A 20,550-nucleotide genomic window follows, 5' to 3' on the forward strand; every position below is an offset into this window, starting at 1 on the left:
TTATATGCATACAGAGACTGCTTGCTACAACTGCTAGTGATATAAAAACACTCTATTAATATATTCAATTTATCGGTATGTTAATTTTAATTTTTTAATATTTTATTATTATTTGTTTCATTATTCTCAACTTCTACATCGTTTTTTTTCTTCCACTATTGTTTAGTCAATTTTCAATATTTTATAAATCTAATTAATATATTAATAAGAATTATAAATTCTTGATGTAGATAATTGAGATGTCAATTATGAGTTATTGATATTAATTATCAACTAATAATTATTTAGATAATCATAATTAGGAAAGGATGAGCACATTGTTTTGTTCTCCATAGAAAATTGAATGTAGAAAATGAAAAGGATGGATTATGGGGTGAGAGAGGCTCGAACTCTCGACCTCAGGATTACTCAGATAATGCTATGAGACCTACGCGCTAGCCAACTGCGCCACCACCCCGCTATGTTGTTTCAATAGTACTGTATTTACATATACACTTCACCCAATATCTCTAGAACCCAAAACTTGCTCCATTAAAGAGAACACTCGCCCACACCCTGAAAAATCCACCCTTGCCTGCCTCCCCGCCCCGTCCCACTAATAAGTAATATTTTCAGTAAGTTATATCATTTCAGATATAAATAATATAACGTAGTTTTCTATATAAAATAAATTATGTAATACAGGGAATACATTAAATTAAAATTATTTTTTATTAAGTAATATCATTTTAGATATAGGCAATTTAATGTAATTTTTGATTTAAGTGAATTATAAAATATAAATAGTACATACAATTAAAGTTTTAATTTTTCAATAAGTAATATTATTTTTGATATAAGTAGTTTAACATAGTTTTCGATCTAAATGGAATAATATAATACAAGAAATAAAATTATCTAATTTTTTTATTTTTCAATAAGTAACATCATTTTAAATTTAAATACTTTGACATAATTTTTGATATGTTAATTATTAGTCGTTGATATTAACTGTAATTGATTTATTAGTTATATAATTATAATTAAGAAAAATGATGAGGAATGGGGTGAGAGAGGCTCGAACTCTCGACCTCAGGATCACTCAACAAAGCTATGAGACCTACGCGCTAGCCAACTGCGCCACCACCCCCTGTTGATGTTTGGTTGAAGGATTAAATATCTAGACGTCACAAATTTTCTAATAATTACTTTTTAAAGTTATATTTTATCAAAATGTATTGATTAAAAGCTACGATTTGCAGCTTTTTTTAGCCCCATTGCAAATTATTTTCTATATGATATATACATTTAATTTCTTTCAACCATAAGGCTACAGTTGTAATTTGAAATCAACTGCTATCAACATCTGTATAACCAATTATTAAATCACGAATCAAAATGGAATAATCATATTTTTCAGAAATTGATTTTTTCATCATTAATTATATAATTGTTAAATTAATTTTTAGGCTGAAATGATCATTTACAAATCTATAAACGGAAAAATCATAATATGTTACTACAGTTTGTTCGCATAGGATTCGAATAATACTTTTGATTAAATGAGATTTGGTGGGTATTTGAGTTGACATGTAAGAGTGTTCATTTTATCTTATTATGGGGTAATAATTTTAGATTTCAAATTTTGTTCCGAATATATAAAATGCTAACAAAGAGAATATATACTACTTGGTCACGAAATGGCAGAGGGGTTCTATGGTGTAGTGGTTAGCACTCTGGACTTTGAATCCAGCGACCTGGGTTCGACTCCCGGTAGGACCTTTACGTTGATTTTACACTTTTTCGTTTGCATGGTTTTCGTTATTTATGCAAAATGCAAGGAACAAAAAATAGAGGACTTGTGTCTTATCTTTCTTGGGCTGGTTGGATTGTGATTATGAGGATTTCTAATCGGCCCATTGCACTCTTCTTCTACGACATTTGATATATTTATACGTAAATCTTTATGGTTAAAAGATATTAATATAAAAATAATATTTAACTTATTGCATGTCAAATAATTTTTTTTGACTAAATTACTATAATAACAGTGAAAATATATTTCCTTACATGCATTCATTTGTGAAGATATATAAGGATAATTTTGTTATACAATGATTTATTTTTTACCTGTAATAGTTCAACAATAAGTCAATCGAAAGTAAATATAAAATTTTTATCCAATTTTTTTGTTCATATTAGCAAATTCGATGAAATTTAACTAACGGAGTAACTTATCTTTCAGATGAAAGCAAATCTTAGAGTATATAATACAAATTTTCAAATTACAAAAAGTATGCATATAATTACACCAAACATGTAAAAAGAAAAGTGTAATTATTCCATAATATAAACATGATATTCGGTATGATTAAGTAAGACATGGACCAAATTCAACTAAGTAAATGATGCCATATTCATTATTATTTATAATACGAGTCCTTAATCAAAAGAATAATTCCAATTTTTAGAAGAGTAAAATTGTAGTAACCCCTTATGCTCCGTTTGTTTGGCAGGAATTGAATTTAGAAAACAATGTGTTTGTTTTTATGTAAATATATAATATATATTACTATAATAGAATACAATATTCTACTCTTTATTTGGATGTTTATATATTGAGCACATCTACACACAGCCATATTACAAATTTATATAAAATAATTCCATAAAAATACAGGAAAAAAAAAAAACACGACTTAAGATGTGGGAGAGTTAAAAAAATGTGTGCTACCAACCCAACAGATAAAAAATAATATCTCCCTTAAAGGAAAGTCTGTAGTCAAACTTATCAAATCATCGTAATATGGTAGATTATTGTAATACGCTCAGTAGACAAATTGTAGTCATGTAATGGAGGTAGATAAGGAATGAAATGGTATTTTACCTTAACCTATCCTAAATTATGTAGTTTTGTAATAGTATAAAAAACCCCATTCAATTAAGAGGAGGAGATTTTTTGTAAGAACTCTAGACAATGTGTCGAACTGCATCTTAATAATATAAATACATCGACCTCACTTTTTGACGGCATCAATAATATTTAGTAATCTCCATGAAAAGGAATAGAAATTCCTACAAAATATTGAGATTTATATTTCCATTCCTTTTTTATGCAAGATTCCCTGGTTTTAGGATATGTTACCTTTCCCAAGTCTAAAATTTTTACCAAACCAAGATACATGATGCCCTGTAATTAAATTTTTTTAGGGCTATGTTTACTTCATGGGTAATTATTTTTTTATTATAAAAAAATAAAAAATTATATTAATATATATTTTTAAATATTATAATATTATTATTACGAGTTGTGGTTTTGCTTTTGTTATATGATTCTTTAGTTTGGACAAGTCAAGCTACTAGGTCGCTTAAGACCAAAGAGGTTCTATGGTGTAGTGGTTAGCACTCTGGACTTTGAATCCAGCGACCTGGGTTCGACTCCCGGTAGGACCTTCTCTTTTTTCTGTGTGTACAGATATGTAATTGATGTTTTCGTATGTAAATAATAATTTTTTTAATATTAATTGCCCTTAGAATCACATACGAATTAATTAAAAAATACTTTGTCTAATATATTAAGTTAAGAGATAAGTTTTTAACAATAATCAATGTTGTCATGAGCTATTCGTTAAGCTTTTCAACGGTACAATTTTAAATTATTATTATAACTGATGTTATTATAAGTTTTAGATTTCTAATAGAAATCCTAAATTGATCATAATGAAGTACGTTACACATCACTTACCAGAATTGAATACATATATATACTATACTTGTATTATGTACGTACCTCAGCTCAAATATAATACGAGTTTTGACCAATGAGATTATGAATTTAAATCCCGTCAATATATGAGTATTGATTTACATTAATAGTAATATTTGATCTACTATAATAATAACTATTGATTGAAATTCGTAATGTTATTATTACTGATTCCATCAAAAAAAAAAAAAAAAGTATAATACAAGATTTGTTTTGAGAACTTGAAAAGTGAGTATTAGATTAAAAATTAGTTTTTTGAGAGTTCCATATAGAACATAAACTTTATTTTATTTTAGTATTGGTCTCATGAACATTGAAATAACCAAACATTTAGGTAAAAATTAGGGTTCCAAGAAAATAAGGTAATGATGTTACTTAAAAATAAAAGTCTAAGAAGTTACATAAATTCTTACACAAAGTATTTGGAGTTAAAACATGTGAAATCATAAAGGGTAGGGGGGATAGTTCATAGTTGGAGGTGTTGGGGATGATTTGCTCCTTAGCAAGCAAGCATGTCAAAGAAGACCTCTGGCTTCTTGTACCCTGATTTGCATAGTGCCTGAAAACATCATCTTCATCATCAGTTTCTACATTAGAACTTCAATCCCCAGGATAAAGAACATTGATTTTGATTTGGAAGTTCCTATGTTTTTATGTGTATACACGTGGCACACGCATTCTATATGTGAGCAACAAGAACTGTGTGAGAGAGATAGACAGACGCGAATACCGTTTTTAGTAGAATTTTTAAGCAAATTTATTGGACTACATGTGACGAATTGTGGTTGTAACTTACTTGCAACGCTGATGCAATGTGAATAAGAAGTGATTCCGACCATGGCTTCCCGATGAACTGGAGGCCGATGGGCAAGCCAGATCTATCGTATCCGACCTGCCAATTGAGGAATTTTAATGATCAAGTTGTGTGTGGAAACTGGAAAGCAAGAGAAGATTGTAGTGAAGATGATCTTTGATATCATACAGGAACAGTCACTGCTGGCAGTCCCAGAAAGTTCCCTGCTATCTGGTATCGTACTAATGCAGCTGAAAAGTATTGGGCAAACGATTAGTTTCATTGACTTGAGACTTTGCAGGACTAGCATTTTTGACATGTAAACAATGATCAGATATAAGTTTCAAGTATAATTTACCTCCGTTTATGTAGTCTAGTTCACCGGTTTTAAGAGCATCGTCCTCTATTGTGTATGCAGTCACACTGTTTAAAGAATTAGGCAAAAGATGCAAAACGTCAAAAGAGTATAGGTGAAGTCATCCAGAAGCATGAAGTCTCCAATTAGCCTATAGACAAGACTTAAGTTGCAATTAGCCGGATATCTCGTTTTTCAGAATCTTTTCTCAAAATTTATTTTATTTGAGCATATTTGAAAAAGTTCCCCCCATTTTTTTTTCTTTAAATCTATTTCCAGCTTAAAATCAATCGTTATCATTAGAATGTTCGAAATTTTGAAAAACCATTTGATACTCATACTAAATCCAGAAAAGACATATCACATCAACAATGAACATTATGTTTTATATGAGAAACAACTCATTCAGACACACACATTGAAAGATGTTTTCATTTTTCGAACAATCACTTTTTCTTCAAATTATTCCTAAAAACGAAACTATCCCTCCAATTGCAGATTAAGTTTGTTATGTTTCCACGGAATCCTTTTATCTACCTCTTAAATTATTGAGTTAACACTACAAGAGAAAGAAAATTCAATTAAACTATAGTGAACTCAAGAAGAGAATGAATTTCTTACCCAACAGTCGGGGTAACGATAACATCTGCTACAGAAAATATCTTTTCATGGAACTGCAGTTGACGTTTCCTGCCAAAAAAAAGAACAAAAACTATCAACAGAATCCAAAGAGTATAAATTGTTACAAATATCATTAAATGTCTTTCATAAGTATGTTACCTTATTCTCTGTGCATTTAGATACTCGTGACTGTGGAAAGAACTGTACACTGAAAGACCTACTCGGACGTCCCATCCGAGCTCTGCCCTATTTCTGTTTCATTTAATAGCCCAAAAAATGTCAACATTTAACTCTTTCATTCAACTTCTCAATTCAGGAAAAAGAGATATAAATTGGGACGTGTTAAGCAGATAAAGGAATACTCACATATTCTCTAGGTAGCTAGCTATTGAATCACTACACTCTGATCCGATTGTTAGATAATGTGCCAAGCGCATGACCTCTATATCCGGTATGGTCACCTCTACAGACTATAAACAAGTGGATGCTCGATTATTTGTGCTCGTAGCCCAGGGGTTCAATTGCCTCAGAATACTGAAAATTGCAGATAGTGAAAATTTTGAAATTATGGTTGGAAGTTCTTTACCTGCCAGCCGTATTTGTCTGATAATTTTGCAACAGCATTAGAGCAGCACTCTCTGATATCATCACTGCAGTCATTGAACCACTGACCGAGCATGTAGAGATTAACATAAGCATGAATTGTAGTTCCGATTACGAGAAAATGAATTGAATGGTATTTCATGTTAAGTTGGGAAAAAAGGGAACGACAAGAATGGATCAGAACTACAAACCTTCCTGTATATTGCCATTTTGAAGTCGGAGGACATGTAGTTTGCAGATTTCAGCAGCGGCAAACCTATTTTTGGCTGGATTTTGTTCCCAGCCAGTACAATGGAAGCATTGAGTTATTTAACTGCTACATTTATTTTTCCACATCAATTGAGAGCAAAAACTAATTGTATACACTCAATTTCCTAACTGCTGCATATATCATCTGTTCCTGAGTGATTTTTCAGTTAACATATAGAAATTGATATGTGTTTAAGTGTCACAAGTACAAAATGACCAAACTACTCCGTCATTAAAGTTTAACTATTAAACTTTCCAAGGTCCTTGTTGCTCTCGAATGCGTTGATCTGGAGTCCTTTTTAACCATTGTGTATTTTGATTAGATAGCCCTTTCAAAAGTTGACACATGTATGTGACGTGATTGGCTCACATTGATGCCTAATTATAAATATCGTTATTTCTCTAACTTCCAAGTAACCAGTTAAAATTTTCTTCTCTATCTTTACTTTCCATGACCTCCTACATGAACTTACATACGTATTAGACTGTCCTCCAACAATCCTAACTGTATCTGTGGTTTCAAGTTCAAGTCCCACGAACAAGAATTCAAACACCATTCAAATTGAGCAACCAACAAATTTGACTCCTTTGGTTTGACCTGATAAAAAAAACTAGTTTTTATTCTCATTAGAGCATGAGAAACACCATGTTCTTACAACAAAGGAAGGAGAAATGAAAAAAAAATGCAACTTCTTTGAAATTGTAAGCCAAACTCCTTAAAAATTGTTTTATACCCCAAAATCTACAAGTAGATGTAGATGATAATTTATTAATTGGACACTTGACTGTGCAGCAAAGAACATGTAAGGTGGCTAGTACCATGGTAATGCCGGAGTGATCAGATGGAAGGCCACCACTGATAGCTGCATAACTGGAACATTGAAATTGTTGTTAAACGTTCAAGAATGAATAAAAGGTGCAAACAAGGTTAAGTAGGGTAACATAAAGAAATAAGTCAATCAAGAAAACCAACGTAATGAGTGCATCCTCGACTGTCGCTGCAAGAATTCCTACCATCCCAACTGTATAGTTTATGGGAAGAACCCTACAAATTAGCAAACGCCTAAGTCAAATTGAATGCAGAAACTTTTCCAAGAAACAATAGCGTAATACAATGATAGTGAAGTTTACCAAAAAATTGTATGATATTATAATAGATAATAAGCCGAAGAAAACATAATGCAGCATACCCGTTGTGTGGCACGCGTGCAAACGTTGGTTTCAAGCCGACGACACCACAAAGAGCTGCAGGAAGCCTTACAGATCCTAACCAAATCACAAAAGTAAACCATTAGTTTTTGTTATTTCCAATGGAAAAGTTCTTGAAATGGAATAGAAATTCAAAAGCACTTTCTGGACAAACTAAACTTTAGATTTAAAAGATTGTTAATTGCGTTAATCTCTCTTGAGAAATGTGTATTACTGACTATATCCTTCTCTCACTTAAAATTATAAAAATCTCCTCTCCCAATTTCCATGTTAAGAAAAGGGGGCCTATATGATTATTTCCCTTAAGATTATAATAAGAAAAATTAGACCAATATGCTTCTGGAAATAAAATATTAATACAAAAATTAACTTTTTAAACATAACCAAATGTCCAAATGGAATGGGGTAATATATAATATAAAATTAGAGAAGAAGATTTATTAACTTAAAAAAGAAATGTATACATTCAAGAATTATACCAACTCTCATCGAAGATCATCTTAAGTGAATGTGCAATTTGTTCAACTTTATACCACAAAGGGTTCAACGTTTTTCCAAGAATCCAACTGCTAAATCCAGTGTTGTTTCCTACTACTAACTAAAATTAAAATAAAGATATATGAAAGGTGGTACCTCCTCCATCAACACCAAGTGCAACAGGGCACAATCCGGCAGCTACCACAGCAGCAGATCCACTGGAAGACCCTCCAGTAATCTTACTTCTATTGTATGGATTTCTAGCAGCCCTTTAACAACCAAACGAGGATTAATCACGAATCTTTATGATCTACAACAGCCAGTTCCACAATTAACAAAGAACAAAAGCAATAAAAGAACTTAAAAGAAAATCATAAATCATCTCCAGTAACCATATACATTACCCGTAATGAGGATTTATTCCACTTATTCCAGCCCCAAGCTCATGCATATTCGTTTTGCCCACTATTATGGCGCCACATGCTCGGAGGCGGCTAACGCAACACGCATCGTTTTTACATTGTCTTACTTTGTGCAACCACTTTGTACCTCCTACATTAGCCAACTATTAGTACTCAGGCAAATAACCCAACTTAGTACTAGATTCTGTAAATTGAGTTCATCCAAGAAAATTAAACTGCATCGACCAATCACCAAAATAACTCCAACGCATCATACTCAGCTATCAACTTAGACTTTAAATTGGCATAACCTGTAGTTGGATATGGCATACAGTCTATTTCATCTTTGATGGCAACCGGGACTCCATCTAGGATTGATATTGGCGCTCCTGGAGAAACAAATATTAACAATACAAAACTTATGTTCTATATTCCATCCAGAGACAAAATGGTAATAAGTTTCACCTTTCTAACACAACAGTTTACATAGTTACATACCTTGTGCATGCCGAGCAGTTGATTCTGTAGCCTGCTTTAGAATATCTTCCGCATTGTAGTTAATAAAGAATGACATCTGCAGATGTCGATTAGATGACTCATGAACCGAAGCGATAAATCGATCTGCTACCTGTTCGAAACACAGAAGTTTCACTCAGAAATATCATCATTGCTTAGAGAACGGACACAGAAGTGGATGGTAAAAGCATATGGTTCGAGATAATTGTAATTTAGTATAACTCAAAGATGCGTTGTTCACATACGGAAACTTATATTTGATGTTTTGTCCATATACAAGATTCAGTTTATGTACCATTTTTGGAGTTGTTTGTCCTGAGGTATAAGCCCTGGCGTAATCCAATATCGTCCAGCGCTCGAAACTAAGTTGCGTACTCTTAGGTATGTCTTCTAGTGATTGAAGACAATCTACAGCCTGCTGAACCTTTTCCGGAGGGGACATATCGGGCTCGAGACATTTTACTTCATTTTCTATGATTCCTGTCATAACAACATAGAATATGACTATAAGCTGAAAAACCACCTGGATATAATGTATCGATTCAAGTATTTAAATAAACTTGAATTTGCAGAAGACAACGGGCCATGAAAAGTGATGGTAGAAGAATATATATGAATGATGGATTAGTTCTTAAGCATATGTTACAAGAATGAAAAACCAGAAATATATATATATATATATATATATATGTGTATGAACAAAGTTTAAGCAGGAGAAATGGAGAAAAAGATGCCTAACCTTGATATGGGTGCAACGGAACAAAGAGAGGTGATTCTTGTAACTGTGCAAATGAGACAAGCTGCAACAAGTGGAGGACTTTCTAAGATAATATATTGCAAGTTCATAGCAGTCTATGTGTTCAAAAGTAAGATCTGATTATGAGATTCTTTAGAAAAGATTAGGTAAATTGCAGTTGTGTACTTCATGATTGTTCTCTTACCTGCCATAAGACACCTTCTGTACATAACTAATGTATGTGCTGAGATTTGCAATGCGGTAATAGTCAAGGGTCTGATAAGGTTGTTAGGAAACCTCTATATTGAATTCCATGAAGAAGTTTGATAACAAATGATTTCTAATCCTCAGACATTAAATATATTGGTTTCAATCCATTGCTTCAAAATAAAAGGATTTGATTTAGGAGTAAAATCTGTAGTCTTTTCTAGAAAATGATACGATGATCAACTTGTACAAATTTGCTAATACGAATAGGAAAACTTGGTTGGATGCCTTCATTCCACACATGATGGTAAACAAACAATGATCATATGTAAATAGCATGATCTTTTGCACATCCTTAAAGTCAAATGGTAGTTCAGTTGAAACTCAGTGTCATTAATCCATTCATGCATAGCATCAGTAGTGTATGTATATCCACAAATACATACTTTGTTCATATCCTTAATGTTTATAGACTAATGCAGAAGTATTTAATTTGTACACTTATTAGAGCTTAAGTTTAATTTGTAATATGAACCCAGGGGACATGCAAGTAATTTCCTAGAAGATATTTCTGAAGCCCAAAAAAATAAATAAACAATAAAAAGGACTCCAATGATTCACATTCAGCACTTCTAATGTCGAAATCAGTCCAAACTTTTTGTTTAAAGAAAAAAAACTCTACGGTCTTAGTGTCTAATTACCTAACAGTTTTACTGTATATAATCTCATCTACAGAGATCTAAATAATAGTTAATTGTACACAATGTTTGTAAACATCCAAGGCACTTGAAAAGTACACAACTTTTAGAAAATTTGAATAAGAATCAAGTTGCCCTATCAGCATTCTCGTATGGATGTAATTAATGCTCACCCATATAGGCAATTAATTATGATAAAGAGGATATGGAAGAGTATTTGTTCTTACACCGCACCTCAAAAACTTCTGTTCCTTTTTAATGTTATGTGGTCCATATCGCCTCAATAATTCAGAAGCTAGCTGAAAGAATTTGGACAGTGTTATGTCTTTATCTCTTTAAGGCGGCAAATATTCCTAATTTTTTAAGAATTAAAAAAAAAAGCTTTGGTACTGTTTGTCATGGAAATGGACAAAGATAAAGAGTAGATTACTCGAATTGTAAATGGTTCTTTGCAGTCGTGGTCTTTCTCATCCTCAAAACTACTGTAAACTAATATATATATCCTTCTCCAAAGCAGCAACCTTCTACCAAAATTACAACGTTGTAAGGAATGTCAACATACTGTGATAAAAACAAAGAAGAATACAAGGAACACAAAAATAAATAAAAGGGGCACAAAATTTAGGTGGTTTGGAACAAAATTCAACTGATATGAATCTCATTGCAACAAATATTCCTGATAAATATCTTAGAAATAACCACTTTACTCAGCAATTGATCAGAAATCTTGACTATAATTTGTTTCCATGAAGGTCAAAAACATATAAGCTAATGGCATTGCCGAAACAATAAGTAGAGAAAAAGTGAGCAAGAAAATTAATTTCACCTTGTGGATTAGATTGTTCCTCTTCAAGAAGTAGAGTAAAATGCCTCCAAAGATAGATGACTCCAAGAACCAGGTAAACACTTTCACAAAAAGACCAGCCATCCGGGGAGCTGCATGTACACCCACCAAACCAAAAAATACACACACTTAATCAATTGCCCAACTTGCAAAACCACACCTACGAAATTGAATAAAATGCAGCAAACCAAAATTATTATTACCTGTATAAATGTATATGTATACATAAACTGTACGTCGGCAATTTAGTCATGCAAGCTTTATGTTATACCGTTCACACAGCTTTACTTACAGAAATACACACATACATACGTATATGCATACATATATATATATATATATATATCCAGGTCATTTTCATCCATCCTCTGAACATATACAGACACATGTGTGTGTGTGTTTGAATTCACCGTATACGCACGCAATTCTTCATGCCCAACTCTCATTTCACAACGCAATTTTTAGTGGGAACGACTTGCACAAAAATATTCGTATATATCACTGCATTGCACTCACACACACCCCTGATGGTGTGTGTGAAAAAGCACTGCATGCCACAGGGACGCAAGCAAACAAACACCCGCAAACGAAAAGATTAAGTGAATTCACCTTTGACATTGGCCCGGATATAAAACTCATCGCTTTCAGGGCCGAGATCGACCTCATCAACCGGCTTGTAAACCACGCCTTGCGCCTTGAGAATACCCATTGATTCTATGTATCAAAACCCACTACAAATTACAGTATTTCAGTTCGTATACACACACACACACACATAAATGCACGACGAAACCAAGAGAGCTGATCATAAAAACCCGAAAAACTGATGCACCAATAACCAAGCACCTGTAAATATATACTGGGAATTAGTGGAGATAGGGACGTAGAAAGCATACAGTGATGGGGTGGGGTGGGGTGGGTGGGGAGGGGGGGTAAGGGTGTGTTTGGCGGAGATGGCAAGGAAAATGAAGGAAAATTGTGCGACATGCATAAATGTGGGTGTTGGGAAAAAACAGAAGCAAAGAGGAGGTTGGAAAAGGAGGAAAATTCTTGGAGTTATTGTCAAAACAAACAGATTGACAAACACAAGATCAGCAAAATCCACCAAACACTCTTCACTTACGCTCTATCTTATGTTCCCAAGAAAATTATTGGTACAGATTTGTAGAATCAAATCGATCACATAAGTAATATATTTGTTATATAATTAATAATTATACATTTATTACAAAACAAAAATATATGTTATATAATTAATTCAAATTCAATCAAACTCGACATGAATTATAATTTACTATGTTCCCAATGCAGGCGTTGGAGTGTGAGAGGTGGGAAGTGGAATATTTACAAGCGTTAATTATTTCAATAATTCACAAGAATACTACGAGCTATAACGTTTCAATATAATTTTTAGGTATATTACAGTCATCTTCGTTAAGTTTTGATATAATTATTTATATTTTTTCACATTTTGAGAAATTAGAAGTACTCTGATTTTGAAATTCTATTAATAATGAATACATTTCGTTAGTTTTCGTAAGGCTTTTATCTAATTTTTGTAGTGAGCTGCCCAATATGCTTTTTCGAACTGCGAATATATAAAACAAATAATCTTTAGAGAATATTAATCCTTAAAATTATTTTAAAAAATTATAAAATATACAAAACCAATAAGTTATAATCCCAAAGTGTATTTTTGTTAGTTCACCATAAAAAAATGAATGAAAATATGACGAAAGCTAATAGGATAGACTCTTTATTAAACGAATACTAAAATCAAGGGAATATTTATAATTTTTTTAAATAAATAAAAATATTTATAATTATGTCAAATCTTACCGAGAGTGGTTGTAATTTACCCATAATAATATTAATGAAGTAGGTTGGAGGTATGTGAAATGTAGCCAATGGATTGAGAGAGTATTTAAGTTGCATTTGGAGCTCATTGGAGAAATATGTCACGAGACTCTATGCATTGACCTCATTGGGTTGGGGTTGGGGTGGGAATGTGATTGGTCCATCTTCAATGAGTCAAGAAAAGGTCTTGCACATGCTATGTCAATGTATAATACAACCAATTTTTATTAAATTTGGTATAATTCTAAATATTATTTCATAATTCAAAAAAAATTATAAATATCTTTTTGATATTTGATGAAATTATGTATTTTTTTGAATGAATATTTGAAATTATCAACTCTATCCTTACTATATTTAAAAAAAAAATTGTAAAAAGTTATACACATAATCTATAAAAATATTTAAAGTTTTTAAAAAATAAATAAAATTATAATTCATAACGAAGACTAACGAATTGAGCTATGGATGATTGATATACATCCCTTACTTTTTAAAAATTAAGAGTATGCATATTTCGCATCCATTTATTTAGTACACGAATCATTGAGTGCAACATAAATTCAACCACTGAAAAAATTGTACAATTGTTCAGTTGTGGACATAATACTATAAAAAAAATGGATTATTCCATATACTATAAATTACTACTGCTTAAACTATAACAAAAAATCAATATTATTAACCATTATTACATAAAATCAACGTATGAAAATTCAAATTTTGTCCACGAGTGATCATCATTCGCCATTATTTTTCTTATATCCAAAATATTTGTCATAATTTTTAGGTACAACTAATATTTCGACATCGTCTGAAAAATAACAATCAATAATTATTATATAATTATAATTAATTAATATTAGCCCCAATATTTAACTTTTAACCATGATAATTTAACCACAATCAAAATCCATACTAATTTCTTGTGAGCAAAAGGGTTTGGGATATCATCTTTGGGCAAAGCATTAGAAGGATCTGTGAAGGAAACAAGTCTATTTATGTAAGGATTTCCTTTGTTTATATATAATAAAACCATTATGAATATATAGCAAAATATTCTGATCAGAAACTTATAAATGAAATCAAGAAAATCAGATCAAGAAAAAAGAATCCCTCACATTAATTATTAGTATTCCATAGGCCCATGAGGCAATTAATTGAAAGCAATATTTTATTTTTAGCAAAACATATGGGGTCTCATTTTTATTTAATACAAGGACTGGTCCCAGATCAAAATATATGGTACCATAACTAGTTTGGTGAATAAGTTAAGTTTTTGTGTTGATTTTTATTTAATTTGGTTAATATAGTTATTTATTATGTTTTTAATCTATAATTAATAAAAAATTGCAGACAATCGTAATTTTTTTCAGTGCATTTTAAACACCAAACGTTATATATATATATATACATACTTTTTATATATTTATTATTTTTATACTCTTATTTTTAATTTAACTATTACTTCAATAATTTTTTATATTTTTAACAAAATATTTGGTTCACTGAATATCGAATTGACATATATATAAAAAAAAATGGTTCGATAATTTTCAATATAACATTTTGGCATATCAAAATATTAATTTACTAAAATTTCGATTTAATATAATTTGAATTTATCGAACGAACACCTCTAAAGTAGACATACAGTGATGAATAGTATAGGCAGGATGTAATTAACCTATTAATAATTGTAGTAATTAGTAGGTTAGAAATTTTGTCTTTCCTACCAATAGTGATTAATGGCCATCATAATTAGGGTTTTTTTTTTTTAAACCTCTAACAGTTGACCAAATATTTATGTTGGATGTTAGGATATCTTAATTAACACTAATTAAGTTCCTTACGAACGTACAAGTGGTTGGTAGAGGGTCCATGAGGTGTGTGTACAAAGTGGGGATTTCTCTTCCTTAACAATCGATTTTTTAAGAATGAATTTGGACCCGTAATACAGTACTATAAAAAAATGACCCATATAAGAAAAATATACTAAAATTAACATATATCATACTTAATAATACCTTATTATTACAGTAGATAATAACTCCTGTTATACAGCTGACAACACCCCATGTACCTAACAGGGTCCGAACCTATGTGACTTTTAAGATCAAAACGGCCTCAACTTCACTGATAATTTGTCATTCTTGTGCCAAAAGTCTCAATTATATTTTTTTTTTATTTTCTATTACATCTCGCGGAATCTTTTTATTCAATTTAAATTTAAGAAAAAAAATGTGCTTTCGTTCTGTATAGATTTTCATGTGAAAATACATTATATATATATTCACTAACTTTATTTATAAATATTTGTAAGATAACTCATTATTTAGTAATTTACTACATTAAAAGTAAAATTCAAAACGTATTACAACCTCCAAAATATCAATTTTCATTTTATTTTTTGAAAATTTGTCGCGCAAAATTCAAACTCTTGAATCTAAATTCGAGTTTTGTAATCAATTTTAATATCTCGGTTAAATACAAATAAATAACTTTGACGATGAATAAAAATACTTTATGCCTATATCTTTATTATATTTTACTACTTTAAATTTATTTTTTGAGTGGACTTGCTTTATTATTATATAAGTTATGTAATAATGAAAAAATAAATTTAGTAATAGATACCAAACAGAATAAACACATAATAATCTTGATAATAATATGAAGAATAAAAGTAGTACAGCTAAAAATAAAGATAAAATATATTGATTGATATTTATGTAATTTTTTTAAAGTGTATTGATTAATTTTCATTTAAAATTATGAGGATAATGATCATTAATTAAAATAATTATAAAAATAACATAAAAAAACATCAATTGAGTACCAATATGATATTAATAACAAAACTCGAGTACGAATTATCATTTCAAATACTAAAATAACATTAATAATAAAATTCGAGTATGTAATGTAATTATCCAAATGAGAAGACACGAAACAACAAAAGTATTTATACTCGACGAGAAGATAAAAATTAAAAATTGAGAATAAAAATAAAACCAAACAAGGCCTTACTACCAACTACACTGCGGCGTCCCTAAGTAATGCCTATATTTCACATATTAGACGGAAAATTAATTGACAACATATTTATAATTGTTGATTGTGATTTATGAGATAAGTACTTCCACGCATAGGACTTGCATGATTAGATGTGTTAAATTATTTTGCATGGTTTATTTAAAATTTACATTCCGTATACATAAATTACCATTATTATAAATAATTAATGAGCCCACAAAAAAAAGGACATTTATTGTCCTTTTAATAATTCAAATTACGGTTTATGTTGTCTTGGGATTCAAAATGAATTACTTGTAAATGGGTCGGGTTGGATTAATATGATCACTTTGTTCTATTTTATTTATTTATTTATTTTTTATCTACTTCAGTAATTTGAATTCTGAAGGTTTGAAAATTTTAACACAATGAAAAGGAAAATAAAGGACATCTATATAATAAAAAAGATGGTTACTACTTGTATGTAACACAACGGAAATATTGGATTGTTTGTCCCATATATTTGGGTCTTTTTTAATTTGTCCTATTTGTTATGATTTTCTCACGTTGCATCCCGTAAGTTATAAATTTTATTAATTTTAGTATTTTCATGTATTTTTCGTCCAATAATTGATGAGGCTGTTAGCGGTCTTGATTAGGAAATATATGGTTTATTTTTTGTTAAATTTCCCATCTTTTCATATATATGGATATTTGTGTCATTGTAGGTGCTCTCGCAAAGAAAGATGAATCGTGCAAGAAAAGGATTCGAGTGGGAAAAAATGAAGAAATTTGGTAAAAGCACACCCAGGATGGTTATTTTCTTGTTTTTTTTTATTTTCTTTCTCTGCTATAGAAAAATTAACAACTATTACTAACAGTGGTTGAAGTTTAGTGTGGAGACTTAGATTTGAATCCCAGCAGTAGTCACATGTGTAATTACTAGTTTTTATTTTTCTTTCTTCAACAAGCCTTAACCAAATGGAGCGCTCACTGCTCTAGGAAGTTGGGATCCTGCATCTATTCCTCAAATATTCAGAGAGTTGTAGGTCAATGTAAAAAGATTTTATCATGTCAATTCAAAAAAACCAACAAGAAGTTACTTACCTCTCTTGTGGCACATGACAATGAAATTTTATCTTTATTTTAATTATTGCTAATAATTATTTCTTTTCCAACTATGGGGGTGTGAACATGGTCATTTTCTTATTTATTTCATTTCCTTTCTCTATTTTAGAAAATTAATAATTATTATTAATAGTGGCTGTAGTTTAGTGGTAAGAATTCCACGTTGTGGCCGTGGAGACCTGGGCTCGAATCCCAGCAGCCACATGCACACTCATATTAGCTTTTATTTTTCTTTATTCCACAAGCCTTAACCTAAATGGGATACCCTTAGCTAGGAAGTTGGGATTTTAGGGATCTATTCCTTAAATATTCAGATGAGTTGTAGGTTAATAGCGCGTGAAAAGACTTTGTTGCATTGATTTAAAGAAACCAACAAGTTGCTTACCTTCTTTTGGCACATAACAATAAAATTTTAGCTTTATTTTAATCATTACTAATAATCATTTCTTTTTCAAATGTGGTAGTGTGAAGATGGTCATTTTCTTGTTTATTTCACTTTCTTTCTCTATTGTAGAAATTAACAACTATTATTAATAGTGATTGTAGTTTAGTAGCAAGGATTCCACGTTGCAGCCATGTAGACATGAGCTTGAATTCCATCACCCACATGCAGTAATTAGTTTTACACTTGCTTTCGTTCTTTCTTCTTTTTATGGGTTATAATTACTTTTTATACCTCTGATTTTGACTTGTGGTGGCCATAATAACTATTTTGACGTCACATGCATTCCCCTAAGACTTATACTTTCTCCACCTAATACACAAAATAATCCAAAATATAAAATTGACCGTGTATACTCTATTATTATTTTTAATTTATCCATCTGATCCGATTTCAATTATTTCCATATTATTTGATAGAATAACATTGAATAGAGCCAACACTGCCTGAAAACAGAAAGAACCTACACCTAATCGACAACCCTAAGGGGTTGAAGGATGGCTTGGAGGGCTACCCTAATGTTTCTTAAAGAAAGTATACATTTTTTAATATGTAGATCTTAAAAGTTAAGAAATTGTTTTAAAAAATTTGTCCTTTACATAATTAAATTTGAAATAAACAAAAAAAATAGTTTTTCCGTTTTGTGAAATGACAATTTGTCTGGAAAATTATTTTTTGAAAAATTAAAGGTTCATTCTTTGAATTCATGAATTCTTTCAAAAGCGTTTTTAAAAATAGAAAAATTATATTGAAAAAATATTTCTTAAATAACATTTAGCTACGATAATGTTTTAGGAAACGTCAAGACAAACATTGTGTGCACTTGGATTAAACAACCAACATGTGGTGTAGTCGGCCGCTGCTAGTATAGCTTGAGGTTGTGAAGCGGCCTACAAGGGACCGATAATCGTTATAGTTCTAATTTATCCATCTAAACAACCAATATGTCAAGTAGCCACAAACTACAAGTATAGTTTCGGGTTGCCAAGCGGCCTACAAGGGGTTGGCAATTGTTTTTGATAGAGTGTCATTTCTGAATGAACTATATAAATAGATTTAGGTATAGGGGTGGGCGATCGGATTGGGTAATTTGGATCCTGGTCCGACAAGATCATTTTTTTTCCCCCCAATTTTTTTAAGAAAAAACCTGCTGAATTAAAAAAAATCGGGCGGGATTTCAGTAGGATATCCCTACTCGAATTACTCAATCAGACACCCAATTTTTTTTAAAAAAAATCATGTATTTTATATTTTTTCCTAGCTATAAGGTTCCTCTCCTTCTCCACTCTTCCTCCCTTTTCTCTTTTATTTTTCTTTTCCAAACTCCCAACTCCCAACCTTCCCAATCATCCAACCCCAACAAGAAATCCATCCTCTTTCTCTCAACTCTCAAGCTCTAAAATTTCAAAATATCACAAGAAGATGATAGAATTAGAAAGCCAAATACAAAAAAATTAGTATTATTTTTAGTTTCGTTTGTTGTTTAGTTTATTGTATATTTAAATTATACAATGACCCTAAACATATAACAAGAAACAAAATAGAGGTGCAAAATATATAACAAGATGCAATTAAGAAATTGAATTTTTTTTTTTTACCGAAAATAGAGGTTGTTCGAAGAACAACCTCGTGGGGTGCAACTGATAAAGAATCACCTCTTATTAATTGGAGGTTTGGTCAAGATAAAGTTAGAGATGCTTTATATGTTATATTGCTTCTTGATGAGCTTTCATTTAAACAGATGAAAAATCGGGTTTCAAGTACTTTTTGTCGATTGCATGTCCTATGTTCTTGATTCCATCACGAAAAACCATAACCAAGGACATTTACAAGAACTCCATCTAGAACTTGTATGCAAGAATGATTTCAAAAGTTTAAGACCGGAGGTAAAACTATTGTTGTAAAGCCGGAGTTAGATAAATATTTAGGTGAAGATCTTGAGGTATTTTCGGAAAGAGTTTGATATACTAAATTTGTGGAAAGTAAACTCCCACAGATTTTCAATTCTTTCCAATATAGCTCGTGATATATTGACAGTCCCGATCTCTACCGTTGCTTCAGAGTCTGTATTTAGCACCAGTGGTCGTGTTCCTAATGCATTTAGGAGCATTATCTCCTAAAATAGTACAAGCCCTCATTTGTGTTCAAGATTGGGTTTGTATGGATTTTGACCCAATAAATGTTGAAGAAGATTTATATGAAATTGAAACAATTGAAAGAGGTATTTCTTTTTGCTCTTTTGACTTTTATATTTATTTTTTATTTTGATACTTATTAATAATAATCACTTTTCTTGTAGAAATACTCAACTTGGGGATTGATTCAACTATTGCCGATATTTGATGGTCTACGACTCCATTGGCAACTTGACATGCTTCAAGATTTCAACTATGATCTATGACTCTTTTCTATTTTGGATGAAGGTAAAAATTGCATGATGTATTGATTTTCATTTCATTTGGTTGATTGTAAAACTTGGATTGTTGTTTTATTTTTATTGTGATTTGTGAATTTGATTAATTGTAAATTTGTTAAGTTGAATATTATCACTTTTATTTAATATTAGTTGCAAAAGAAAGTTTGTTTAAAAAAATAAAAGGGTGGGTTGAATTTCGGATATCCGACAAGAATCCCGATCCCAACCCGAACTTCTA

General features: G+C 30.9%; 1 protein-coding gene and 5 non-coding genes across 6 annotated transcripts; 3 read left to right on the plus strand and 3 right to left on the minus strand.

The window, feature by feature from the left end:
• Positions 1-369: 369 nt before the first annotated feature.
• Positions 370-457, minus strand: TRNAM-CAU (transfer RNA methionine (anticodon CAU)). The gene is given in 2 exon segments: positions 370-405; positions 420-457. It is a non-coding gene; the product is annotated as a tRNA-Met (tRNA).
• A 585-nt stretch (positions 458-1,042) lies between these two features.
• Positions 1,043-1,129, minus strand: TRNAM-CAU (transfer RNA methionine (anticodon CAU)). The gene is given in 2 exon segments: positions 1,043-1,078; positions 1,092-1,129. It is a non-coding gene; the product is annotated as a tRNA-Met (tRNA).
• Positions 1,130-1,689: 560 nt separating this feature from the next.
• On the plus strand, positions 1,690-1,761 carry TRNAQ-UUG (transfer RNA glutamine (anticodon UUG)). Its single transcript has one exon. It is a non-coding gene; the product is annotated as a tRNA-Gln (tRNA).
• A 1,599-nt stretch (positions 1,762-3,360) lies between these two features.
• On the plus strand, positions 3,361-3,432 carry TRNAQ-UUG (transfer RNA glutamine (anticodon UUG)). The gene has a single exon. It is a non-coding gene; the product is annotated as a tRNA-Gln (tRNA).
• A 660-nt stretch (positions 3,433-4,092) lies between these two features.
• Positions 4,093-12,302, minus strand: LOC105178049 (fatty acid amide hydrolase). The gene is made up of 20 exons (XM_088885519.1): positions 12,064-12,302; positions 11,437-11,546; positions 9,709-9,769; positions 9,265-9,449; positions 8,952-9,081; positions 8,765-8,842; positions 8,457-8,604; positions 8,209-8,321; positions 7,557-7,632; positions 7,340-7,411; positions 7,186-7,237; positions 6,309-6,383; positions 6,101-6,181; positions 5,881-5,984; positions 5,674-5,766; positions 5,515-5,583; positions 4,897-4,961; positions 4,728-4,789; positions 4,542-4,637; positions 4,093-4,304 (listed from the first exon to the last, which is right to left on the minus strand). Exons 1-20 carry the CDS (start codon positions 12,161-12,163, stop codon positions 4,245-4,247), a joined length of 1,830 nt encoding a protein of 609 aa, XP_088741645.1. The 5' UTR covers positions 12,164-12,302; the 3' UTR covers positions 4,093-4,244.
• A 5,284-nt stretch (positions 12,303-17,586) lies between these two features.
• On the plus strand, positions 17,587-17,658 carry TRNAH-GUG (transfer RNA histidin (anticodon GUG)). The gene has a single exon. It is a non-coding gene; the product is annotated as a tRNA-His (tRNA).
• The last annotated feature ends 2,892 nt before the right edge of the window (positions 17,659-20,550 follow it).

This window comes from Sesamum indicum, linkage group LG9 (assembly GCF_026168435.1).
Source record: "Sesamum indicum cultivar Baizhima isolate 11 linkage group LG9, ASM2616843v1, whole genome shotgun sequence".
In the NCBI taxonomy this organism is placed as follows: domain Eukaryota; kingdom Viridiplantae; phylum Streptophyta; class Magnoliopsida; order Lamiales; family Pedaliaceae; genus Sesamum; species Sesamum indicum.

Coding starts and splice junctions, on each gene's coding strand:
- LOC105178049 (XM_088885519.1), bottom strand. CDS start 12,163: ATGGGTATTCTCAAGGCGCAAGGCGTGGTTTACAAGCCGGTTGATGAG. Junction 8,322..8,456: donor GGAATAAATCCTCATTACGG/GTAATGTATATG, acceptor TGGTTGTTAAAG/GGCTGCTAGAAATCCATACA. Junction 5,584..5,673: donor CTAAATGCACAGAGAATAAG/GTAACATACTTA, acceptor TTTTTTTGGCAG/GAAACGTCAACTGCAGTTCC.